Genomic DNA, 27,718 nt, shown 5'->3' on the forward strand with positions numbered 1-27,718 from the left:
CTGCACAAAAGAACATTTAGCATGTGTTATATGTTTGCTGGAGTAAGAGATCCAAGGAAAAAGCAAAGTTCAAGAATGAGTAAAGTTCTAAGAGCGAACATACTTTCTTTGAATGTTCCCTCTCATTGGGCTTCAGAGCATTTCCACATTTTAACAAAAAAGGCTATCAGTGATTTGCCTTAATACCAATAGGAAACAAAAATATCTAGAATACCCACTAGTTTAGCACAGATAAGCAAAACTGGCTCACAGTACTTTTTTCTACAATTACCAATAAAATGCTTTTCCAATGACACTTAAACTGGAGTTATGTTGGAAGAACTAGCAGCTGTAACAGATACATATGGCTGTTGCTGGAGTTATTACCCACATAATCTCCAAGGTCTTACACATAAACGAGAAGTCTACAATTCATCTTGCTATAAAATGAAAACTAGGAGTTCCCGTCGTGGCGCAGTGGTTAACGAATCCGACTAGGAACCATGAGGTCGCGGGTTCTGTCCCTGCCCTTGCTCAGTGGGTTAACGATCCGGCGTTGCCGTGAGCTGTGGTGTAGGTTGCAGACACGGCTCGGATCCCACGTTGCTGTGGCTCTGGCGTAGGCCGGTGGCTACAGCTCTGATTCGACCCCTAGCCTGGGAACCTCCATATGCTGCGGGAGCGGCCCAAGAAATAGCAACAATAACAACAACAACAACAACAACAACAACAACAAAAAAATGAAAACTATATATTGAAACTACATAATTTTATACACACTTCTGTCATTCAAGTTAAGGATAAAGTGCTCCCTTACAGCTAACACAATTTTAGCTTTTTGAAATAACACTGTTATATCCCATTCAGGTTTAACTGGTAAATTTTTATATTTATATAATTCCATATAAATTGGTAACTTTGGATAATTTTATCTTGACACTTAATACCATAATCCAAATGTGGCAGATTTAACCTATGTGTTTTTATAGGAAAACTCTATGAATGACACCTAATAAACTTTATGGTATAAATGTAGCTCATCACAGTTATTTAAGGGCTGTTAGTTAAAAAGACCATTTTCTCATTTAGGTTTAGACATTACAACATTCTTCTTAAAACTGAAGAACTTAAGGACTAGAATGTTTAAGACCTTAGAGATAATCTAATTCCACCCCCATATAGCTGAGGAAATTGAGCCCTACAGTGATTATGTGATCTACCCAAAATACATCAAGCAGCAGAGTCAAGACATTGCGATGAATCTAATACTATTTCCATTCAACTATGCTTAGTATCTTAGAAACCTTAAAAATCATAGATTTTAATGTATAAGAAAGAAAAACTCAGTTTAGGAGTTTCCTAGTGACCTAGTAGGTTAAGGATCTGGCATTGTCCCTGCTGTGGTTCAGGTCACTGCTGTGGCACAAGTTCAATCCCAGGCCCAAGAATTCCCACATGCCACAGGCACAGCCGAAAAATAAGGAAGAATGCAGTTTAAGTGTAAAGATTTCTATAATACTTAGGACTTTACATAATTCCTATGTAAAAATTCCCACATAAAATTTAAAAATCTCATCTACTAATTATACTTCATGTCTTTCTTAGAAGAAACAGAGTAACTCAGATACTAAATATAGATGATGTTTGGAAAGTTCACCTACTGTGTATCATACCATTAGAAATAAATTTTTTAAAAAGACATTTTACAAGGGCAGAAAACATATGCACTGAAATTCCACACCAATCTTTATTCATATATTTGGGGGCCTGAAACAAATCTTATAATAACCTTTCCAAATTACATTTTATTCTCTTAATGGTGTGGTTTACCCCATTCCATAAAATCAAGTATGATGAATACACTAGAAGTGTTTTAAAAGAAAACCTCTTAAGACAGTTTTTATTAACCAATCCAGACCAATGATTGTCTCAAAAAATTAATCTATTAATTTTATGGAGGTGTCATTTAAAAAGATTTCATAACCAAATTATACATCTAATTAACTTAAACATAAATTTTAGCATTCATACCCCAAATCATGGAAGCCCTATTTTATAACTTACCACTCAAGGTAAACACACTTTGTTACACGTCAATGAAAATGAATGATGAATTCTCTAAATTGAAAACCCAAATACCTAATTTTAACATTGATGTATTTACTAATAATCACTTACATCATGACTATGTTTTTAAAAATATCTACAGATTTAAATGATAAGAAGCTTGCATATTATCAGAGTAAATCAAACTGTCAAATACTTTTTGGCTCTAGTTCATATCTTGCCCAAAAATGTGCATATCATAGGCAGCAGAACTTTTCTGTAGAATTTTATTTTGAAAATATTATTTCACTTGAAGATAGATCTAAAAAACATTTTAAGATATGAAAATGTTATACAACTTATCTATTACAAATTAATCAGATAATTAATTCTGCAATTAGGTACACTGTGTTAGCTCACCTACATAAAAAATATTGCACATTTTTCTTTGTCTCCAGATGTGACTGATGTCTAAACTATATAGAATTCCAAACTATTTAAAAGTTATTGTGTGAAATGTCAACTTTATAAATATCAGAACTAAATGCACTGTAAAACAATCATTTTGGTAAACATGCATTTATTCACAGTTGATTTATTTCCTCTATATAAATGCATAACTGCTCAAAATTAAGAACCCATGTAGAGGTACAAGAGCACACTATTACAAATCTATTTCTACCTTTGTTTTGAAGAAACAAACACTGATCTTGGCAAAAACCTGGCTTACTTTATAATGAACTATTGCTGGCAAGAAGGCATACTTTAAAATTTTTCTGTGACCTGCACCTGCTCTTTTTAAATTATAATTTAAAAGCATTCATTTTCAAAGATTTATCTATTGTGGCATAAGTGAGTAATCATATAAAGTGGACACTGAAAGCAGTTGAGCATTTAAATGCCTGCAGAGCCTCATTTTACTCATAACTTACTACTGCCTTAAATTGCTAGACCACTCACTGATCATAATTTTAAGAAACTGATAAAACCAGGTCATTTTAATGTTAGGAAATTGACACAAACCTGCATAATACAGCATTCCTCCACTGAGCTGAGGTCATATTATACTTTAAAAATATAAATATACTGAACTGTGAGTTTTAGTTCTATTACAACCTCAAAGTGTTTAAAATATGCTTTAAGACAAAAGTGGCTAACTGCAGAATATAGTCCAGACTTGACTACTAGTGTCAAACACAATCGTTCCTTATAAATAATTCTAATGGTGCACTGGCTTGATTGATTCCAGCAATTTCATTTTACAGGAGTGAACCATATTTTATATACATAGAATATATTAATTGAAAAATCCCCAAACAGGAAGAAAAGTTTAGAAAGCTGTCAAATGCTTCCAAATGAAAAGTAAAGGTCTATTTCTGGCCCTCTTCTACACCCTTATTGTTGGAATTTGACAAAAATCCATGGGTACAATTTACAAACTTTGACAAACTATTAAGTTAAAACCATTTTCTTTGGGGAAGATGAGAGGAAGTACCTTTAAAACCTGTTATACAAAATTCCAGCTGCCTTTTTATAAAAGTACGTTCCTTAGTTTAAAATCATAAAATTAAGGTGCAAGAAGTTAACAAAAATGAACTAAAGAGCTTTATTGACATCACAGTACATTCAAGAATAATTTTAAGAACATTACAGCTGAAAGAGAATGGCATGTTTATAGTCTTATTATGCACTATTTTTTTTTTTTTGAAAAAAATGTAATACAAAGAAATCCTATTAAGTAACTTGGAGCAGCATTTGGAAAAAGTACACCTATTTACAGATTTAAAAAAAAAAAAAAAAAGATTCTGGTTTCACCTACACAGCCACAATGTGCCTCTATAATGAGACAAGCCCTTAAAACTCATGGAATTTTTTAAACATCATGGCATTCTTGCCACATCATTCCTCAGCGTTTACGACGGGGAGGGGTTGTTGATCTGAAAAAAAGAAAGGGAAAAGATAAAATTTAAAAATAAAAATGTATTTTACACTAAAGAATCTGCAATTTTCAAATAAATAATATTATATAGGATTTCTAAAATTACTTAAGACTATGATAATTTATCAGTACCAAATTGAGTTTATTAAAGAGAGAGAGAGAAAGGACACTTTCAACTTTGAATAAATTCAGTCAAATTTTTTTTTTTAAAAATCAGACAAAATACTTTAAAAAGTATACTACCTTGATCGGGACTTAGACTTGTGTTTGCGGCTTGCCTTCTTACCAGACCTTTGAGATTTCTCCATGGATCTCGATCGACTATGTTTAGGCTTCTTAGCCTTCTTTTCTTTGCTACTTCCTGGAGATTCAGAACTGCTCCTTCCACTAGAATCAGAGCCTGAATGTTTTTTACTATCTTTGGTAGTACTTTTCTTACTATCCTGTCTAGAATCATGTCTTATGATTTTAACAGATATAGAACCACTCCTAGAGAATGTTCTTTCACTTTCTCGTTTCCTTTTTAACCTATCATCCTGACTACTGAACTTAAAATCTTTTTCTTCCCTTTTTTGTTTCTCCTTCCTTTTATCCTGTTCACGCTCCCTTTCTTTGTCTTTCTTTTTTCTATCTTTATCTATACTTCGACTCCTCTCCTTTTTCCTCTCTTGTTCTTTAGCCTCACCTTTATGCTTATGACTGCTCCCACTAAGATTTCCACGTTGATCATCAATTTTACGCCTATCTCGACTCCTACTGCGACTGGACCGATTGGTTCGCCTATCCCTTGAGCGACTTCTACTTCTACGTCTCTCTCGGGACGGACTTCGATTTCTTCTTCTTTCTCTTTCAATGCTATTTCTATTAGATCTCCTCCTATCTCTAATCTTTACTCTAGCCCTACTGCTCTCTATTTTAATTCTTCGTGAGTAACTTCGACTCCTACTACGTCTAGCTTTAACTGTTGGAGATCTACTTCTACTATGTCTCTTTTTCCTTTTGGGAGAAGAAGATCGAGAAGAAGTGCGACTACTACCTGAGCTAGAACTGTATGAAGAGCTAGAGACAGTACTACTAGTACTGCTAGTTCTGCTATTGCTACTGGAACTACCACTACTAGAACTTCCTGATCTACTCCTTCCTTGTTTCTCTTTTTCTTTATGCTCTTTTTTTGGTTCTAAAACTGACATAGTTTCATTTGGAGTTCTCTTCTTTTCATTAACCACATCACCATCTGCTTCCCTTGCTTCTAGTACTGATAAACTATTTTGCTCTTTATGGATAAATTCATTCATCTCTTTTGTAACCCTTTCTGTTTGTTGCTTCTCTTCTGAAACAGAAAAAGAAAAAAATACTAAGGCAAAAGCACAATGAAAATGCTCCCACACTACCAAATTTCAAGCTACTAAACTACAAAAATACAGCAGCACTGTTCAACAGAAATAGAATGCAACTTAACATATAAAAATATTACTATTATCACATGTAATCAGTTACAAAGAATACTGAGATATTCTGCTTTTTATTATTTTAATGTAATGTCTTTGGAATAGTATACCTACAATGCAACTGAATTCTGGCTAGCTACAATGCAAATGCTCAATAGCAACATGCAGTTAGCTACCTTCCTGAACAGTATAGCAGTAGAGTACCAAAGTGTAAAGGTACTTATAAAACAAGTATTGCCTATTGTACAAGAAGGCAACTTGAATGTAAATAAGTAATTTACAGGAAATTTGCAGCCTTTAACTCTTGCTATTTTTCAAATTGTCCAAACAAGATTTTTCAAAAAAGAAATTCCAGGAGTTCCCATCGTGGCGCAGTGGTTAACTAATCTGACTAGGAACCATGAGGTTGCGGGTTCAATCCCTGGCCTTGCTCAGTGGGTTAATGATCCGGCTTGCAGTGAGCTGTGGTGTAGGTCGCAGACGCGGCTCAGATCCCAAGTTGCTGTGGCTCTGGCATAGTCTGGTGGCTACAGCTCCGATTCAATCCCTAGCCTGGGAACCTCCACATGCCGTGGGAGCGGCCCAAGAAATGGCAAAAAGACCAAAAAAAAAAAAAAAAAAAGAAAGAAATTCCAAATTTTTGAATAGTTTATAATGCATTCCCCCTTTCAAAGTATTTTTTCATTTGAGTAACAAGAAATAAAAATACTCTAAAATAGCTTAACTTATAGCCAGTGGAATATCCTCCTAAAACAAAACAAAACAAAAACATGGTTTAACTTTTATAAACTACATATTCTGAATACCACAATTATTTTTTTTTTCTTTTTTGGCCACAGCCACAGCATATGGAAATTATTGGGCCAGGGATCAAATCCAAGCAGCTGCTGCAACCTACGGCACAGCTATGACAACACCAGATCCTTAGCCCACTGTGTCAGGCTGGAGATTGAATCTGTACCATTAAGGAGACAATGCCAGATTCTTAACCTGCTGTGCCATGGTGGGAACTCCCCACAATAATTAATTTTGATTTTAAGTTTGATAAAATTGTAAATGAGCCAAAAACCATGGTTTCACTTATATCACATATTATTTAAGTCTTGATTCTATACTTTAATATTTCTAGGTTGGTTGAAAAATAAAAAGAAATACAAACAGAACTGTATAAACATTAAGTTTGTACAAACATTAAAAAGATATACCTTCCATCTGTTTATCATGTAACAGCTGCTGCTCTTTTTCTTTTCTCCAAAAAGCTTCCTGTTTTTGCCGGATTCGGTGCCGTAATTCCTCATCATCAGTATCAGATGACTCAGAGCCTCGGTCACTCCTCTCATCTTCACTGTCTCCTGATCCATAACCACCCAGTCCACCTGTGTGCATAAAGCCCAGTCTATCATATGTAAAAACCACTTTATACACTAAAAACTTTTTACGGTCTGAGAAGAAAACTCATTTCTTTTTTCATTGCCTTTTCTTGAAAGAATATGCTTATTCGGGGTGGGGAGGAGTATAAATTACAATGCCTAAGGAATACAAAGAACCCTCAGGAAAACCGATACTTTATATTTTATTCTTTCAGGAACATTTCATATATGTGATTTTGTCTGTCTATGCTAAATAACCAACAAAACCATTTAACAGGGCAGTAACACAGCTTCACTAAAGCACAATCAATTCATACTATCTTAAGCATATTTGTGATGATCCTGAAAATATTTTTTTTTTTTTTGGTCACACCCACAGCATATGCAAGTTCCTGGGCCAGGGACAGAACTCGTACCACAGCAGTAACCTGAGCCACTGCAGTGACAATGCTGGATCCTTAACCAGCTGCACCACAAGAGAACTCCCTGAAAATATTTCTAACTTTAACTCCTTCACTGTTCAAAGCTTAGAAACCCAAGGGATGCTAAGTTTTTTCCTAATAAAATTAGAATACTGTAATTCTCACTGATACAGAAATGGTACTGTGCTAAAACTACTCCCCACCCTGAAGTGATCTAAATAATAATCGTAACAAAACTACATGGGCTTTTGGTTTTACCCATTTCTGTTGATCCTCAAAAAAATTAATTTGAAATGAATGTGGAAAAGGCAAATTCAAGCTTCTATATACTTGGTAATATATCATGCAAGTAGCAAATCATGAACACATCACTACTATTATAAGATAAATCCTTTCCACTACATTAAAATTTGACTTGCTGCAACACAACCTAAATAAAGGTCCTTAAAAGCATTAGCGGACAGGTACTTCCCTAAGGCATGTATGTAATAATTTTAAAAGTGAGCCTAAATGCTAAAATGGCTAAATTATGAACTATTACAACTTGCCCTAATAAACTCTGAATTAGTCACATTTATCATTCCACTGTGAATGCTTGAGTAAAGAACAAAATAAGCAAATCTTCTACAGACTAATATAACCCTAAGACCTAAACTTTATAAACTGAGTAGGAATAGTACAGTTTCAAAACGGAACACGTAGAGAGACAAGGTAAGTGTGTTTCCCTTTAAGGCCCTCTCACAAATAAGGAGAATACTTACCGAGTCCAGTGAGGGAAGCCAGTGCACTGGACTGTGCCAGCTGTTTTGCAGGAGCTTTGTATCACATCAACAACAGGAACAACATGTTAACACAAATAGCCACGATTTCATAGTCATGAGAGTCTATGGTATTGTTTAATCTACTACTATTGCTGCTTTTTGGGGAGAGAAGAAACATTAAAAACATAACATTCATTTTAAACTAGTAGCATGTCTGGCCTTGAAATTTTAATTGTGATGTGAGCTGATATTGGTTGATAATGAGGAAAAATATTGACCAGTACACTGGTATTTTTATGTTTGAGGTATGGCCCATTATTTAAAATTTTCTTTCAATATACTTTTTAAGTGTTATGGGGTGGGGAGAGCATTACTTGCTTCTGTAAGAATTATAAGTTGTAAACTGTGAAAATTCTGAAGGTTCATAATTCAATTCATTAGTCAAACTAACTATAATAGAAATCATATACCATTACCATGGTATCTATAAAAAAATCAGGTGAAATTGAACATCAAGAATTTTTCACAATACATTTTATAAAATAACAGCAAAACTGCTGATCTGTGCTCAGGTAGGTTGGATAAAACAAAAATATTTGTATAGTTTTAATATGGTGTCTACAAATCTAACCTTTCCCAAAGAGTTAAAACATGCAAGAGAATATTCAAAATCTGCTATTAATTCAACAAGGACAACAAAAAAGTCCAAAATAGCCACCAAAACCAAAAAACCCCCAGAAAAAGAAAACCAAGAACACCCCTAATATACCTTTCGTTGCTTTCCGGTGTGCATCTTTGGCTACATAATAAATTTCTTCATCTGTAACATCCAGTAGAATTTCAGTCAATAGCATTTTTGTCAGCAACATCTAAGGAAGGATATTTTATGTGTTTTTTTTCTAATTAATTATTACAGTTACTGATACATTTTGACATTTTCAAAAAAATTAAAAGACAAAGACATTTTGTAAGATATTTTTAGGAGTTCCCATCGTGGCACAGTGGAAATGAATCTGACTAGGAACCATGAGGTTGCAGGTTTGATCCCTGGCCTTGCTCAGTGGGTTAAGAATCTGGTGTTGCCATGAGCTGTGGTGTAGTTCACAGACGTAGTTTGGATCTGGCATTGCTGTGGCTGTGGTGTAGGCTGGCAGCTGTAGCTCCAATTGAACCCCAAGCCTGGGAACCTCCATATGCTACGGGTACTGTTCTAAAAAGCAAAAAAAAAAAAAAAAAAAAATTTTTAGAGATTAGATCAGCTATTCCAAGGAATAGAATATCTTGAAATTATTTTAAAACATCAGAACTTTAAAATTTTAATTTCAAAATCATGTGGATTAAAAAAAAAAATGTGGATTTATCTGTATAGACATGCTGAATCCCAAATCCAGAGACAAAAACATCTTTTTTAAATTCCTATTAATAAGAAGTTCCACGAGTGTTTTGATAGTAGTGTCCCTTCATTTAGTAACATTAGCACGCAGCAAAACGCTAGTCTTTTTTTGCTATTTCTTGGGCTGCTCCCTCGGCATATGGAAGTTCCCAGGCTAGGGGTCTAATCGGAGCTGTAGCCACCGGCCTATGCCAGAGCCACAGCAACGCGGAATCCAAGCAGCATCTGCAACCTACACTACAGCTCATGGCAACGCCGGATCTTTAACCCACTGAGCAAGGGCAGGGACCAAACCCACAACCTCAGGGTTCCTAGTCGGATTCGTTAACCACTGCGCCACTACGGGAACTCCAAAAAAGCTAGTTTCTTAAGTCACTTAGGAACTCACATTAACTCTCAACTCAAAGTAAAATTTGAGAGAGGGGAAACAAGAAAAATAAGGAAAAGGCAGTTATTCCATTCTGTGAGATGAAGCCCTCTTTTCTTAATTACTATAATAGAGAATACAATAAGAAATAAGAGGTGGCTTCTAACACCGGTTTGGGTACCAACAGCTGTTTCAAATGTAGACCATTAGTCAGATACTTTATTTCCCTGGACTCCAGATTACTCAGCTACTAAAATTAAAGTACACTGAATCAGCATCATCTAAAGACATTCCAAAAATCACTGGTCTTTAAATATGAGAAACACAGCATATTATATTCCTGATCTCAGAAAACAACAATATACATTACAGACAGTGAAAGCTGTGATAAGTCTTGCAATAAAGTAATGTTTAATTGTGTTCAACCTAGTCCTTCCCAAATTTACTCTTCTATGCAGCCTTTCGATCTCCTTAGTACCCAAAAAACATTTTTTAGAAAAAAATAGATCAATAAATGTTCTCTTGGGTCTCATGTAATAAAAGGCTATTTAATTACACCGTTGGTATTAGAAAATGTGCTTGGGACTTCCCGTCGTGGCTCAGTGGGTAAAGAACCCAAATAGTATCCATGAGGATGCTGGTTCGATCCCTGGCCTTGCTTAGTGGGTTAAAGATTCAGCATTGCTGTGAGCTGCAGTATGGGTCAGAGACTCGGCTCGGATCCGGCATTGCTGTGGCTGTAATGTAGGCCAGCAGCTGCAGCTCTGATTTGACCCTTAGTCTGGGAAATTCCATATGCTACCATGGGAGCAGCCCTAAAAAAACAGAAGCAAACAAAAAATGGAAATGTGCTTAATACCTCCTTTATAAGCTGTAATTTTGTATTTTAAGTGTTACTTGGATTTAGCAGATATTATTGCCCAGCAGATATACATTTTATAACTATTTCATAAGTTTTCAATGTAAATGTTTTAAGATAGTCAACCAATAATTCTTTTAATTCTTTTTAAATTAAAGAAGATAAACATTGTAATATAATGTTATATGTCAGTTATACCCCAATTAATAAAAATTTAATCCTGGAGTTCCCGTCATGGTGCAGTGGTTAATGAATCCGACTAGGAACCATGAAGTTGCAGGTTCAATCCCTGCCCTTGCTCAGTGGGTTAACGATCCGGAGTTGCCACGAGCTGTGGTGTAGGTCACAGACGCGGCTCAGATCCCGCCTTGCTGTGGCTCTAGCGTAGGCTGGCAGCTACAGCTCTGATTAGACCCCTAGCCTGGGAACCTCCACATGCTGCGGGAAGCGGCCCTAGAAAAGGCAAAAAGACAAAAAAATAAATAAATAAGTAAAATGGGAGTTCCCATCGTGGCGCAGTCATTAACGAATCCGACTAGGAATCATGAGGTTGAGGGTTCGGTCCCTGCCCTTGCTCAGTGGGTTAAAGATCCGGCGTTGCCGTGAGCTGTGGTATATAGGTTGCAGACGCTGCTCGGATCCCGCGTTGCTGTGGCTCTGGCGTAGGCCAGTGGCTAAAGCTCCGATTCAACCCCTAGCCTGGGAACCTCCATATGTCTCGGGAGCAGCCCAAAGAAATACCAAAAAGACAAAAAAAAAAAAAAAAAAAAAGATCTTTTTAAAAAAAACGTAATTCTAAGGTAAGAAATTTAACATTCTACCATTTGATACTCCTTTTCTTCTTCAGTCATCTCTGGTTCACTCTGGTCTTCTTGAGGAATTGGAGATGGACTTCTGGTGACTTTTCCACTGCTTGCAGCCTCAACATTTTCAGTGTCTTCATCTTCCTCATCACTATCCTAAAAGAGTAATAGTACTTTTGGGTAGCTCGAATTCATGTTTATAATATAAAACAGTTCTTACATATTCTATTTCAAAACCCCAAATTAAAGTCTATGAAGCAGATACATAAGAATGAAATTTCTCGAGTTCTACTGTAGCACAGTGGGTTAAGAATCTGGCATTGTCACTGCAGCAGCTTGGGTCACTGCTGTGGTGCGGGTTAGATCCCTGGGCCAGGAACTTTCACGTGCTGCAGATGCAACCAACCCTGCCCCCACCACCAAAAAAGAAATTTTTCTCTGAATTGCCTTTTTGTGCTGTAGATTTCACTTGGTAATTTAAAGTGCTACCTAAGAGGAAACGTAGGATGACCACGTCTTAAAAAGAATCAACTAATTATTTTTCATTTTTTTCCTGAGTCAAATTTTACCTTATTTTATGAATAACTAGGAGCACATCATGACCAAAGACTGATTTAATGAATACCCATTTTATTTGATGGTCATAAAATGAGGTGGTATGTAGAATTTTGGGTAAATGGATCACAATTATTCAGTAACTTTCATAGCTGTAAATTTCAGCTATTTACCTAAAATCATGTGACTTATAAATAAAACTCTGGAGTTTCCATCGTGGCTCAGCAGAAACAAATCCGACTAGGAACCATGAGATTGCGGGTTCTATCCCTGGCCTTGCTCAGTGGGTTAAGGATCTGGTGTTGACGTGAGCTGTGGTGTAGGTCACAGACGTGGCCATGATCTGGCACTGCTGTGGTATAGGCCAGCAGCTGTAGCTCTGACTTGATCCCTATACCCTGGAAACTTTCATATGCTGTGAGTGCAAGCCCTAAAAACCAAAAAAAAAAAAAAAAAGTCTAAAAAGATCTCAGCTGGTACTGAAATTTGTCTCTTTTCAGCTACATAATGAACAGATAGGTTAAGAAATGAGGTCTAACTTCAGACAGAGGAAATACCAGCAGTTTGTCTCTGTATGGTTAGGCAAAAAAGTATTTCACAGTCACTTTTAACAATCCTACTACCAGGCAATCACTCAAATACTACAATGGAAAGACTATGTGAACCAGAGAAAGAATACATGTAACACAAGTCCAAAGGCATCTAGGAGGAGAGGGAAGATAATCACCAAACAGTAACCAAAAAAAAACCTTTTAAGGTAAATTTTAACAGTGGTAGCCTTTTGTTTTTCTTTTTATTTTTTTGTTTGTTTTTTAGGGCCTTGACATATGGAAGTTCCCAGGCTAGGGGTCGAATTGGAGCTACAGCTGCCAGCCTACACCACAGCCACAGCAACACGGGATCTGAGCTGCACCTATGACCTATGCCGCAGCTGTGGCAATGCCAGATTCTTAACCCCTCGAGCAAGGCCAGGGAACAAACCTGCATCCTCATGGGTATTAGTCAGGTTCTTAATCCACTGAGATACAATGGGAACTCCAAGTAGTATGTACCTGTTAATCCCAAATTCCCAATTTATCCCTCTCCTCCCCTTTTCCCTTTGGTAACTATACATTTGTTTTCTACAACAATGAGTCTGTTCCTGTTTTAAAATAAGTTCATTTATATCATTTTTTAAAAATTCCACATACATGTGGTATCATATTTTTAAACAGTTAATGTAAATTGGTGCCACCAATATGGAAAAACAGTATGGAGGTCTCTTAAAGAACTAAAAATTGGTTACCATATGATCAGCAATCCCACTCCTGGGCATATATATACAGTGTGTGTGACTATTACTCAGCCAAGAATAATGCTACTTGCAGCAACATGAATGGACCTACAGATTATCATACTAAGTGAAATAAGTCAGTCAAAGTCAATAAACTTTTCACATAAGATACTTTATGGAGTTTCATGTCATGATAGTCTACTTACAAATTTACTTCTCTGAGGTAAACGAGGGCCATCTCCTCCTTCAGCATCTTCTGTGGCCTTCTTTTCTTTTTTAGACAATTGTGAACGTTGTTGTTCCATTCTTTCTTTCTCCAATTTCTTCTGCTTTTCACGTTCCATTTTTTCAAGACCTTCTCGAATCCAAGCTGGAAGAGTCCTGCGTTTTACTGCATCTGTTTCACATGGAAAAAAAAATATTCCTAAGTCGGTTAAGTGGAAGTCATAGATGCATGAGTTCTTTATTCTTTTAAAATTTCCTTATTATCTGTATCAAGATATTACTGGGTGGAACAAAAAAAGTGTACAAACTTAGTAAATATCATCAATTTCTATTTTATAGCAATCACTGAAATTCAAAAAGATAGATATTACCTAACATGTACATTCATATTTTCTACCCAAGTTGGTTGAGAGACAACAAACATTTAAGAGTTATCAAACTGCCTATTAATTATTACTTCTAGAATTTAAAACAATTTTAGAAACCAGATTATCCAACCCATGACATTTTAACAGGTTTCATTGGGTGGATACATGGCAAGAGATAGAGAAGTCTATTTGTTTCTGGTCACATACTCATTTAAATGACTGTAGTTACAAAAGCAGTCCCCTAAAACACAATACTTTTCTTTAAAATCGTCACTTTCAATAGCAACAGTGAATGCTGTCTTAATCCTTACAATGTGCCAGGGCATTATGAAAGCACATTATCTCACTTAATTATACAAAAGCCCTAAAAGAGCACTGCTACTATGCCATCTCCTTTAAGTGAGGAAACTGAGGCTCACAGAGATTAAGTGATGTGTTCAAGGTTACTAGGACAAAAAAGTAGTGACTGGGGCTAGTTCAGGGCCAACTCTTACACTCTGCTGCTTCATAAAATATGAAAACATAACAGAGCTAAACAAAACCACAAGTCCATTTTTCCATTAAGAATTCATTTGGGGGATGGGGTTGCCTTCATGGCTTGGGGTTAACGAACCCAACTAGGATCCATGAGGATGCGGGTTCGATCCCTGGCCCTGCTCAGTGGGTTAAGGATCCAGTGTTGCTGTGAGCTATGGTGTAGGTCACAGGTGCAGCTCAGATCCCACGTTGCTGCGGCTATAGTGTAGGCTGGCAGCTGTAGCTCCAATTCGACCCCTAGCCTAGTAACTTCCATATGCCAAGGCTCTAAAAAACAAACAAACAAACAAAAAGGGGAAAGATTCACTTGGAGTTCCAACTGCAGGGGCTCAGGTCGCTGTGGAAGTGTGTGTTTAATCCCCAGCCTGGTGCTGTGGGTTAAAGGATATGGCATTGCCACAGCTGTGGTGTAGGTCACAGCTTCAGCACAGATTCAATTCCTGGCCCAGGAACCTCCATGTGCCACCAAAAAAAAAAAAAAGAAGAGAAAAAAGAATTCATCTGAGGAGTGGGGAGGAAGCCAAATGGACTGGGAGTATGGGATTAATACATGCCACTATTATATTTAGAATGAATAAACAACAAGGTTCTACTGTACAGCACAGGGGACTAGCCACTCTCCTGGGGGAGACCATGATGGGAAAGAATATAAAAAGAATGTAATACATGAATAACTGAGTCCCTTTGTTGTAGAGCAGAAACTGGCACAACACTGTAAATCAACTATAATTAAAAAATAGACTAGTACATGCTCAAAAAAAAAAAAAAAAAAGATTTGAACTAACATTATTTCTTAAAAAAAATTTAGAATCTTCCTAAAATGTCTACTTTGTGACAAAAAAGGAAAAGACTTAAGTGCTCTGGCCCATTAACTGCTAGATTTGGATTTCCAGATTAAAAGGAACATAAACATGTAGCTTGTCACTGGCAATAGATTACTTCTAATATGTTACTTAAAAATTAAAACTTTCTGGAGTTCCCACTGTGGCAGAGTAGAAACAAATCTGACAAGTATCCATGAGGATGAAGAGCAGGTTTGATCCCTGGCTTCACTCAGTGGGTCAGGGATCCGGCATTGCTATGAGCTATGGTGTAGGTCACATATGCAGCTTGGATCCCACATTACTGTGGCTGTGGTGTAGGCTGGCAGCCATAGTTTCGATTTAACCCCTAGCCTGGAAACTTATACATGCTGCAGATGTGGCCCTAAAAAGCAAAAAAAAAAAAAAAAAAAAAAAAAAAAAAAAAAATTTAAACTAAACATTACAGAAAGTGAAACAGAGAAAAATAAATCTGACAGCAGTATATCAGATGAACTGAGACTGTAAAAAATTCAGAGACAGAGAACAACGTTTTAAAAGAGGGAACTCATCATATATTGGCATAATGCATCTGTCAACATCAAAGAAAATATCAACATGTAAGGTTATGATGAATTTACATTTCCTCACAAAATCTGGAGTTTAAAGTAAAGATTTTTTTTAAAGAAAATCATTCAAACTTTTAATATTTTAGACTAGTATCTTTTAATTTAAGGTTTATAATTATAGAATGTTAGGACTTTAGAGTATCAATTCCTAACATAACAGAGTATTAGAACAATTTTTTTTTTTTTCATTTTTGGCAGCCCCAGGGATCCGATCTGAGCCACAGCCACGACCTAAGCTGCAGCTATTGCAATGCCATATCCTTAACCCACTGTGCTCAGCCAGGAATGGAACCTGCAACCAAGCGCTCCCAAGACGCCAAATAAGAACTCCTAGAACGATTTAAGAAAATAAAACATCCTTTTCATATGATCAGGAAATCATGTCAGAAGTTTCCGTAGTGGCTCAGTGGCTAACGAATCCGACTAGGACCATCAAACCCTGCAGGTTTGATCCCTGGCCTTGCTCAGTGGGTAAGGATCTGGTGTGGCCATGAGCTGTGGTGTAGGTTGCAGACGTGGCTCAGATCTGGTGTTGTTGTGGCTCTGGTGTAGGCCGGCGGCTACAGCTCCAATTAGACCCCTAGCCTGGGAACCCCCATATGCCGTGGATGTGGCCCTAGAAAAAAACAAGGGGGAAAAAAAAAAAAAAAGAAATCATGTCAGGAGTTCTTGTCATGGCTCAGTGCTAACGAACCCAACCAGCGTATTTGAGCTGTGTCATCAATCCCTGGACTTACTCAGTGGGTTAAGGGTTGGCACTGCTGTGAGCTGTGGTGAAGGTCACAGACGTGGCTCAAAACTTGCATGGCTATGGCTGTGGTGTAGGCCAGCAGCTGTAGCTCTGATTCGACCCCTAGCCTGGGAACTTCCATATGCCGTGGGTGTGGCCCAATAAAGAGGAAAAAAAAAAGAAAGAAAAGAGAAAGAAATTATGTCAATTGTAGTTCACTAAATTTAAACAACTACCAATTTGTGGAGGCTCCTGCTTCACAGGAAGTGCAATAGGTGAACGCTGCCGATCCCTGAAAGATGATGGCCTTTCTCTTCGATTCTGGGGAGGTGCTGGAGGTCCTGGAGGTCCTGGTTGCCAATAAGGAGGATGAAATCCACCTTGCGGTGGACCAAAAGCAGCCCCATGCTGAAAGAGTATTGCAGTTTATTTTTCTTCACATTAATACAATATATTCTCTGGGACACACGCGTGTTATGAACTGGGACAGTAGAAATCCATGTGTGCAGCAAATCCAAGAATTCCATGATTCTAATATCCACCGATATTTCTGTAGCCCCAAGAACCTAGGCTTACTTTTCTTAAGAAAAATAAAGATTTTTCTGCCTATGTAAATGCAAAGAGCCACATAAAATTCAGCTGATACACTACTATCAAGAAGTATAGAAAAGAACATACAGATGAGCTTTTTCATCCTGAATTCATTTATAAGCTAAACCTTCCAATACCAAGAAATCAAATACGTCAGTTTTTCTGTAACTAGAATATACATGGAAAAAAATTAAATCAATTCTAACTTTCTACTTATGAGCTTGTCATTAATTTAAGCAAAGATAAAAGCTACTTAATCATATTAAATTTTTTTTTTTTTGCAATTTTGCCCTTTTTAGAGGCTTTTCTAAGCTGGACGCCAACAGAGCTCTTTGTCTTATTAGCATAGGGATCTACCAAGCAAATGTGGTGTAAGTAGAAGCTTTCTGCTACTACATTTTGTCAAAACAAAAACTATCATATCTGTATACCAAACATATGTATACAAAAGTACTTGCATATGTATGAATAAGAGGATTACTATCTAAAAGTGAATACTGTTTACATTTATGCCCAATATCCATACAATCAATGAAATAACATATGGGTTTTTTTTTTCCCAAAACTTTAAATAACTCAGTTTAAAGGTAACAGTTTTGCAATCAGTTTTTTCAAAATGACATCTACCACTATAATTTAAGGGTAGACCCTTGCAGAGTAAGTAGAAAAATTAAGCCCCACATAATGACACTATTCTCCATAGAGTTCTATGTCCCTAGGAATGAATTAGATGCTACAAAGGAAATTATATGTACAATTCCATCAACATGTCATGTCAGAATGAAAAAAAAATGACAACACTAGAACAAGTCTTAACTCTACATAGCAGAAGGAATTACATTTAGAAAGATGATCTACCTTCTTCATGTATTTTATTCATGTTTTAACCATAATCTATTATTGATAAATAATATATTCGACTACTGTGCATTTTCTAAACTTTATTTAATATTTAAAGATACCATCTGGAAATTATAAATTAGAAAACAAAACATCATATAGCTATTGCACTTACATACTTTTCATTTTATTCAAAATTTTCTCTAAAAATCCTTTATACCATTTTCCTAAGCAAACCATAAAAACCTAGTGATTTAATACTCAAAAATTAATAGCTTTTCTGAGACACAGTATGTGCTTATCTGTACAAGACTGAAACGTGAAACACATATCTTAGGTACTCTTGATGAGACACTTCCAAAGAATGGATTACGTGCACATCTACAATATTAAAGTAACAAAATATCTTTCACCTGATAGTCAAACTGGTTCACTGGCCCCACTGCAAAATTATCGGGTGGTCCACCAAAGTTGTGATTGTTCTGGTTAAATATATGCCTGTTGTCAGGGGCAAATTCCCCACTGTCCTGACTGTTGCTGTCTTCGGAAGGAGGAACAATGTCCATTGGGCCTGGTGTTGGTGGCATCCATGGCTGATCTGGAGGGGGGTGTGGGGGTTGCTGATGCATTCCCCATTCTATTTAGGATTTAGGCATAAAAACATTCAACAGGGGGTTATAACAAAATCAACACAAATTTTTAAGATCTCAAGAAAGCTAGATTTTTCAAGTAAAGAAAGAGATTAAAAAATCTATGACTTCTTGGTCAAATTCCTTTTGTGTATCTTAAAAATATGCAATGAATTAATCGAATAAATAATTCAAATAGCTAACTTCCACCCTACTTCATATCCTAAACAAACTGAAAACAAATGCCCCAAATTATTTTTAATAAACACAACAAAATCCAAAGAAATTTTTTGTTGGGTTTTTCTATTTCTGTTCCGTAACAACACCATAAAAATAATACCTTGTGATTTTATATAATTTCTGTCTTTCATGAACACATTTATCCTCACAACATCCCTGTGAGGTAGGGGGAAATCAGGTATTATTTTCCCAATTTCAGGAGGGGAAATAGAGGCACACAGAGGCAAATCATTTGCCTGGGACACAAAGAAAGTCAGCAAAGTTGGCAAAGTGGTGATGCTGAGGTCAATCATCAATAAACTTGAACTTAGAAACAAAAACATTTTCAAATGTGGGAAAATTTGGCATAGACTCAAGAAAACTAGAAATGAACTATCTCCCAGTATCAGAGAATATTCATTATCCTTTTCAAAGTGATATTAGAGGATTACTTCCTGAGTTTTCCATTCTAACATTGAGAAACAATATGTACTAATAGGGAAAAGGAAATATGACTTCACCATTATCATACTCAAATGTAAGAGTCAACTATAAATAATCTGAAGTGACTATTAAAAATAATAACACGTCATAGAAAACTAAACTAGCAACAAGGAACCTAAATCATACTGTGAGGTAAAAAAAGTAAAGAGGAGTTCCTGTTGTGGCGGGGGAACCATGAGGTTGCGGGTTCGATCCCTGACCTTGCTCAGCGGGTTAAGGATCTGGCGTTGCCGTGAGCTGTGGTGTAGGTCACAGACGTGGCTCGGATCCCACGGTGCTGTGGCTGTGGTGTAGGCCGGTGGCTACCGCTTGATTCAACCCCTAACCTGGGAACCTCCATATGCCAAGGGAAGCGGCCCCAGAAAAGGCAAAAAGACAAAAAAAAAAAAAAAAAAAGTAAACAAACAGGGAGTTCTGGCATGGCTCAGCAGAAAGGAACCTGACTAGTACCCATGAGGATTCAGGTTTGATCCCTGGCCTCGCTCAGTGGGTTAAGTATCCAGCCTTGGCATGAGCTGTGGCGTAGGTTGCAGATGCATCTCGGATCCCATGTTGCTGAGGCTGTGGCACAGGCTGGTAGCTGTAGCTCTACTTTCACCCCTGGCCTGGGAACTTCCATATGCTGCAGGTGCAGCCCTAAAAAGCAATCAAACAAAAATAAACAAACAGATAAAAACTTATGGAAGATCTTGACTATCTGGAAAAAAAGGAAGAGAAAGATGGGTGGATGGGGGGGGCAGAGTGTATTTGACAGACTAATTTGTCACACAGTGACACAATTTTTCTTTAATTAGAGACTGAACATGTTTTGCTCTGCCAGTACTGCTTCTGAAAAGGCCAGAGGTTGCAACAGAGAGACATAGAATGCTCTCTTCCCTAGATGCCAAGTGAGGTTTCCAGTGTTCCCAGCCCCTGTCAGCCTAGGAATGAAGAACCAAGAAAAGAATCAAACTGAGTGCCATTATGCTAGCAGAATGAGTATAGAATCATTTAAACCACAAAATTTCAAGGCCAAATCTAAATGACACCACCTAGTCTTTGAGAACCATTAATTTCAAGAAGTCATAAAACTAAGCAAATTAAACAATTTCATTTAATCATTTTATTTCTAAAATGGTCCTAAAATTTGGAAAACATAAACAACAAACCTGGTTGCCACATTCTGTTAAAGTTTGAATCCCCTTGAAAATTTCCATGATTATTTGGACCAGATTCCATTGTAGACATATCTTGTCCATTTGGCATCATTCCTGGTGGTTGTTCTACCATGTTTTGCTGTCCTGAAGCTTCTCTTTGGGCAATCCAAGCTTGAGCCAATGCAGCCCAGTCAATCTGGCCTAATGTAATTTAATAAAGCAGAATTTGGCATTCAGAATATAGGAGCTAAAAGAATAGTGCCTCTATGTAAAACAAGCATTTCATTTATTACTTACTAGAGATTTAAAATATTACAGAACATTATAGCTAAAAAAAAAAAAAAAACACTTAGAAATTAACCCATGTTCAGGCTACCAAGTAATATTAAATACTTAAGACATTCAAAACAGGATTCCACAAAAAACACTTTTAACCAATTTCTAACATTAACTCCTAAGAAAACTTGTACACTGTACCTTACTTTATTGAGTTTTTAAAAATTCCTATGCTTTTCTTAAACCACCATAAATACAAATGATTAAACTTTTTCTCAAACAGGTCCCATTCAGGTCTACAGTGGATCCTATAAGCCTCAGATGAGTACAGAGAGCTGTTCTGTTTTCTCAGTCACTCTTCTTCAGCATCTCTGACTCCTTTCTCTAGTCAAAATACATCTCCTTATTTCGACAATGACAACATCTTAGCCATTCTTTACTCAAAATTCATTGTCTCCACTATCTTAAAGAACCTCCTTTCCTCAAATATCTATACTTAACAATTTAAGATCTAACAGTTTTAATAAAGACAACAGTAGACTAAGATATAGTTTTTCACATCCCAGTTTAGCAAATTAAATAGGTATATTCTCATAAGTTTTGACAAAAATAAAGTTAAACTTAGCAATGTATATATCTACAACTTTTAAGTGTGCAACTGTGATCTACCGAACTTAGTTCTTGGATTTTTGTTTCCCTGAGAAAATAACTGGAGAAGTAATAATGATACATATACAAAATTATGGTAATGATTTCAAAAGTAAAAAGTCACATGCAATCAATCATCTAAAAGTGGATTTATCACTGGAGTTCCCGTTGTGGCTCAGTGGCAACAAACCCAACTAGTACCCATGATGATGTGGGTTCGATCCCTGGCCTTTCTTAGTGGGTTAAAGATCTAGCATTGCTGCAAGCTGTGGTGTAGGTCGCAGACGAGGCTCAGATCCAGCACTTCTATGGCCATGGATTGACCCCTAGCCTAGGACTTCCATATGCCACAGGCGTGGCCGTAAAAAGCAAAAAGTGGATTTATAACAATATAGTCCTATGACAGAATGCTATGTAGCTATTGAAAAACAAGAAATAGGGGGAGTTCCTGTCGTGGCTCAGTGGAAACAAATCTGACTAGTAATCATAAGGACACAGGTTCGATCCCTGGCCTCGCCTAGTGGGTTAAGGATCTGGTACTGCCATGGCTGTGGCCAAGGCCAGCGGCTATAGCTCCAATTGGACCCCTAGCCTGGGAAAGTCCATATGCAGAGAGTGAGGCCCTAAAAAGGGAGGGAGGGAGGAAGGGAAGGAAGGAAGGAAGGAAGGAAGGAAGGAAGGAAGGAAGGAAATAGGATTAACCTAATAAGAAAGCAGGGAAGTGGACGGGGTCATATCAATTTAATGAAATTGGCTACGAATCAACAACTATGAAAGTTAAGTAAAAATGGGGCACCCTATACTCTCTTCTACATCTGTATATGCTTGAAATATTCCATATTAAAGGAAAAATTTTAAATGATACAGCAAACCATCCTTCACTGTGATCTACATAGAATCCTAAGATTCAGAATTAACTGCAGAAGTATGATTAACTTATAAGCAACTGATTTAAGAAAGACTTTCCTGTTTAGAAAACAAGAATTAAATCAGTTCTAAAAACATAAAACCTCTAAGAAGTTTTCTATCTGCAGGAATCTTCTAAAGGGAAGTCCATTCCCTAATACATGTGCTAGGCAAGATTATTTATGAGATAAAGTTAAAATCTGACCATAAAATGATCAAATAAACCAATCCCAATTCTATCTCCTTTGATCCCAGTGCCTATTTCCCACTCATTTCTATATACCTCCACTCCCTTACCCCCTAAATTCAATTTGCTTCCTTACTTGGATCCTGCTGGTGCTGGAATGACTGCATCCATTGTTGTTGGTTCAAGGGCCATTGCTGCCAAGGCTGTCCTCCTTGATCCCACATCTTGACTTTTAAAATATATTTGATTTTCAGTCTTCAACAAAATAAACATAATTTAAAAATGAAAATGAGAGTTCTTTAATTTTAAAAGCTCACACATTATTATATGATGATACATTTATGTGATCAGAGCTCTAAAATTCTGGTCAAAAGGTTGCCAGAGGAAACGAATTTTTTGATTGGCAAGTAAGAGCAGAAAATTTCATGTTAATGCTGGTGTTAAGAGTTTAGGGGCAGGAGCTCCCATTATGGCTCACTCGTAGCAAGCCTGACTAGTATCCAGGAGGATGAGGGTTCGATCCCTGGCCTTACTCAGTGGGTTAAGGATCTGACATTGCCATGAGCTGTGGTATACATCACACACTCAGCTCAGATCCCAAGTTGCTGTGGCTGTGGCACAGGCCAGCAGGTGCAGCTCCAATTTGACCCCTAGTCTGGGAACTTCCATATGCTGTGGGTGCAGCCCTAAAAAGGGGGCGGGGGGGAGGAAGAAAAGTTTAGGGACAAACATAGCTCTAGTCAGTTTAGCTTAAAAGGAGGAAAAAAAAAATCTATTTTTTTCCCAATAAATTTCTGGAAATGTAATTATTTTGAAGACTATAAGAAAAAAAGGTGGAGTTCCCGTCGTGGCGCAGTGGTTAACGAATCCGACTAGGAACCATGAGGTTGCGGGTTCGGTCCCTGCCCTTGCTCAGTGGGTTAACGATCCGGCGTTGCCGTGAGCTGTGGTGTAGGTTGCAGACACGGCTCGGATCCAGCGTTGCTGTGGCTCTGGCGTAGGCCAGTGGCTACAGCTCTGATTCGACCCCTAGCCTGGGAACCTCCATATGCCGCGGGAGCGGCCCAAAGAAATAGCAAAAAGACAAAAAAAAAAAAAAAAAAAGAAAAAAAGGTGATATAATCTCCCCCAACCAAGATTCGCTGGAGAATAAGCAAAGAGCACTAGCTAATGAAGGAAAACTTCTTTTAAATTACAGTTAATGAATGCAGAAGGTAGAAAACTGTCTTACAGTCAAATTTAATAAAAACAACTAATTCAAGCAATCTTAGAAGAAAAGCCGATGGGAAACCACAAATTCAAAGGCTGCCGAAATATCTCCCCTAGAGATTATTAGATCTCTACTCACTAGATACATTATAACCCCTGAATCACAATGAATATTTTCACCAAAAATATTTACCTGAATTCAATCAAGCTTTTGGCTCTTACTTCCAGTGTAAAGGAATTATAGGGGACAAAGGTATTGGCCAAATAGTATCAAAAGAAACAATCAGACAAATTCAGAAGGTGAGACAGTCTACGAGATCAGGTTTCTTAACATACAATTAGCATGGAAGAGTAAGGGGAAAAGAACATATGTTAATATCTATTACTATCTAGTAAATCTAGGTGATGGGTATGGGGGCAGTGGGGTTCATCACACTGGTCTACTTATCTATAAACTAGTTTGAAAACTTTCATTATAAAAAGTTTTAAATGCCTACAAATCATATTATCTTTGTACTTTATACAACCCTATTCAAGAACCAATAACACACATAGTAAGCAGGGTATGTTTCTTCATCTTGTACCCCAGGACTTTGCACATAGCAGACATTAAAGAAATGTCTACTAAATGAATCCTTTTAGATTGACCCTTTCCTCTATTCTAAAAACAAAACTACATCTTAAGATTGCATGATCACAAAAAGAAGGAAAGCCAGATAATAAGGAAGTGATCGGTACCAACTTAAACAGGATAATTGGCTGTTACAGTGCAGTGTAGCTTGCAACTACAATGTTGGTGACATTCTCAGAATGTTACATAGTTCTATCAATGACAGATCCTGACCTCTCAGTTGAAGAACACTGTGAATTAGAGAAGATGCATTCCTTTGATATAATCTTGATTTACTTATGAGTCAAGTGCACTTGCCTTCTAGGTGTATTAATATATTCTATTATAATGGTATTATTAGAACATGGCAAAATAGGCACTAAATAGTACTACACTTAAGGCCAACAACTGGACTAGGTATCAATTCTAAGCTAAATATACTACTTTTTCTTATCTCTCTTTAGATTCTCTTTGCTCTTCTTTTTCCCCTCTCTGCTTTTTCAACTATACCTCTAAAGCCCTTTAAAATCCAATGACTCATTGGCACCCTTGAAAGGTAACTTCATTTACAAGTTTACTTAAAAGCTAACAAATAAAGAGGAACACCCAGAAGAAATAAATACCAACTGCTATTTTGACTGACCTCAGAGGTTCGCCTTCTCTTTAAAATTTAGGTTGATTCAGAACTACAGCTTGGAAGCATAGCAGCGAGATTACTTAGACCCTGAAAAAAAAAGTATACATTTGCATTTACATTATGAAGAGGTATTATAATTAATCAAAATAAATTCCAGAGATGCAACATGAAAGTGTGACCATCTGCAAACTAATATGGAACCTTTTTCTTCATTATACTTTCATTCATTCTATCATTATAAATTGAAGAGAAACAGGTATATCAGAAAGGAAGTAAAGCTTTTAAAACATTTTTCTTCCAAAATATCTTTTTTATTTACTTGAACAATGTTAACAATACAAAGCAATGCCAAGAAATTTAGAGACTGTCACAAATACTGAGAAAAAAAAAAGGAACAACAAACATTTTAAAAGATCTCATCCATCTGATATGAAGTTAAATGGTACAAATAAGATAATACATTCAGATTTTTCTATGGAATTCCAAGTTTAAAAATTTAACGTCAGCAAGGTGAGAATAATTTATCCCTCAAATGGTTTCACTTTCTTCCCATTAGATCAATACCTTTTTAAAGCTGAGAGACAAATGTATTCTTCTTATCTTCTAAATACACAGGACAGCTTCTTGCTGTCTAAGCAGGTGACATAGCAGTCACTAAACAACAAATGAACAAATGGTCTGTAGCTTCTCTCTTACTTTTTAAAGGTTAATAATAAGAAAGCTGCTGACCTATACACATGAAAACCAAAACACTAGAGTAAGCTCAGCTTGCTGTGTTTTCCAAAGCTCTAAAACATATTGGAATTCAATGCATAGATTTTTCTGTTGTGGGTTGCAAACTCATACAATGTAGGCATTAAAACTAGCTCCATAACCGCCTACTGGAGTTTCAAATAGATGTGCACATAGTAAAACCACTCAAATGATGAAAACAGTATGTGTTCACTCCTTATCATCAATTCCAATACATAAATTTATTTTTCTAGAAATCACTCTAAACAGGAGTTCCCATCGTGGCTCAGTGGTTAGCGAATCCAACTAGGAACCATGAGGCTGCGGGTTCGATCCCTGGCCTTGCTCAGTGGGTTAAGGATCCGGCGTTGCCTCGGATCTGTGGTGTAGGTCGCAGACGCGGCTCAGATCCCTCGTTGCTGTGGCTGTGGTGTTGGCCAGCGGCTACATCTCCAATTAAACCTGTAGCCTGGAAACCTCCATATGCCGAGGTAGGAGCCCTAGAAATGGCAAAAAGACCAAAAAAAAAAAAAAGAAAGAAAGAAAGAAATCACTCTAAACAAAGTTTCTTCTACTTACTCATGTTTAATAGTTGTCATAGCCAACCTTTTCAATTGTCAGGTTTTTATTTCTTTTGTTTGAGGTTATTTTTTTTTGTTTGTTTTTTTTAAGCTATGCCCACAGCATGTGAAGCTACTGGACAAGGGATCAAACCTTGCTGTCTAATACGTGCTGACTGGAGCCACGTATTGACAATGCTGGATCCTTAACACCCTCAACCACCAGGGAACTCATCTGTAAAATGGTAGATGTAATAAATGTCTACTTCATACGGTTATTGTGAGGATTAAATGGAAAATACAAAAACTTGGAAACAGAAAGCTTGAATAAGTAGTTATTGATAGCATCACCAAGACTTTCTCAGTATTTTTTTTTGATAGCACTATAGTTTACAACTAGGGCGTGGGGGGGTGGAGGTGGGAATCAGACCAATCTATTTCTACTCATTTCCATTTTCTTCTTGTAAAGCAACCTAAGACTTCGCTAGATTTCCTTTTATCCTTAGGAAAAAAATCTTTCTGTCCCTACTTCTTAAAATATCATAGGTTGAAGCTTTTATTAAAACAAAAATTCCCATTGCAACTCGGGAGGTTAAGGACCCAATGGTGTCTCTGTGAGGATGCAGGTTCAATCCCTGGCCTCACTCAGCGGGTTTAGGATCCAGCTTTGCTGCCAGCTGCAGCACAAGTGGCAGGATGTGGCTCAGAGGCAGTGTTGCCATGGCTATGGCACAGGCCACAGCTGCAGCTCCAATTTGACTCCTGGCCTAGGAACTTCCATACCACACAGGTGCAGCTGTAAAAAGAAGAAGAAAAAAAAAAAACAAAAAACAAAACCAGAGGAAAAAAAAAACCAAACCAAACCAAAACTTCCAAGCTTTCCTATGCCCAAAGACATTGTACTTACATATTTTCAAGAGTGATTTGTGTTACTTATAATCATTTTTCTGTTTGTTAAAATCAACCACTTCTACTTTTACTATGTTTTCCAAAGCTTTTTTCCACCTTAAAGTTTTAAAGAAGCTACTATTCAAATATAGTGTTTGATAGACTTAGGCTGCAAACATCTTATGTGAAATTGTGACAAGTAGAGCAGAATAAAAACACAGCAAAGATGACAGTAAAGTCAAGGAAGTAATAAGTTAGAAGCTATTTAATAAAATGTTTCAACTAAATCCACAGCTGAGAAACTTTATCTGCCTACAGAGGGTGAATACTGAACAAGGGGGCAGGTAAGATACCAAATGCCTAGTCTTTTTGGAAGACAATTTAGCAGAGAATTTTATAAAAATTCCACTACAACGACTTAAAACCACAGATGAATACACTCACCATTTAACTCAAAAACCTGCAGCATGTTTCTAACAGTGAACATCTGCTTTTAGTGACCAAAGTGCAGATAAGAGTGAACCATGCACTAGACTCCCATTCATTAAGATAAATAAGGTACGGAATTCCCATCGTGGCTCAGCAGAAACAAATCCGACTAGGAACCATGTAGTTGTGGGTTCGATTCCTGGCCTCCCTCAG

The 27,718-nt window shown here is 37.0% G+C and overlaps 1 protein-coding gene and 1 long non-coding RNA gene across 9 annotated transcripts in view; one reads left to right on the plus strand and one right to left on the minus strand.

The window, feature by feature from the left end:
* Nucleotides 1–2,298: 2,298 nt before the first annotated feature.
* The window catches only part of PNISR (PNN interacting serine and arginine rich protein), a 31,796-nt gene continuing 6,376 nt past the window's right edge, over nucleotides 2,299–27,718 (minus strand). The window contains exons 2-13 of one of the 8 annotated variants that reach the window (XM_085005706.1): nucleotides 24,903–24,983; nucleotides 22,577–22,695; nucleotides 20,436–20,624; nucleotides 18,349–18,572; nucleotides 16,741–16,912; nucleotides 13,422–13,612; nucleotides 11,406–11,543; nucleotides 8,735–8,834; nucleotides 7,966–8,019; nucleotides 6,618–6,788; nucleotides 4,650–5,294; nucleotides 2,299–3,962 (exon numbers count right to left, since the gene is read on the minus strand). In XM_085005706.1, coding sequence (XP_084861832.1) covers nucleotides 3,925–3,962; nucleotides 4,650–5,294; nucleotides 6,618–6,788; nucleotides 7,966–8,019; nucleotides 8,735–8,834; nucleotides 11,406–11,543; nucleotides 13,422–13,612; nucleotides 16,741–16,912; nucleotides 18,349–18,572; nucleotides 20,436–20,624; nucleotides 22,577–22,664 — 2,010 coding nt within the window. In that variant the 5' untranslated portion in view covers nucleotides 22,665–22,695; nucleotides 24,903–24,983 and the 3' untranslated portion in view covers nucleotides 2,299–3,924. 8 annotated transcript variants of the gene reach the window in all.
* LOC146406130 (uncharacterized) lies at nucleotides 17,376–26,759 on the plus strand. Its single transcript, XR_014806339.1, has 2 exons — nucleotides 17,376–23,273; nucleotides 23,554–26,759. It is a non-coding gene; the product is annotated as an uncharacterized LOC146406130 (long non-coding RNA).

The sequence above is a fragment of the Sus scrofa genome, chromosome 1 (genome assembly GCF_054392235.1).
Source record: "Sus scrofa isolate SSC_HxYL_T2T_F1_AM1 chromosome 1, Sscrofa_HxYL_maternal_Yorkshire_Landrace_v2.0, whole genome shotgun sequence".
Classification (NCBI taxonomy): Eukaryota; Metazoa; Chordata; class Mammalia; order Artiodactyla; family Suidae; genus Sus; species Sus scrofa.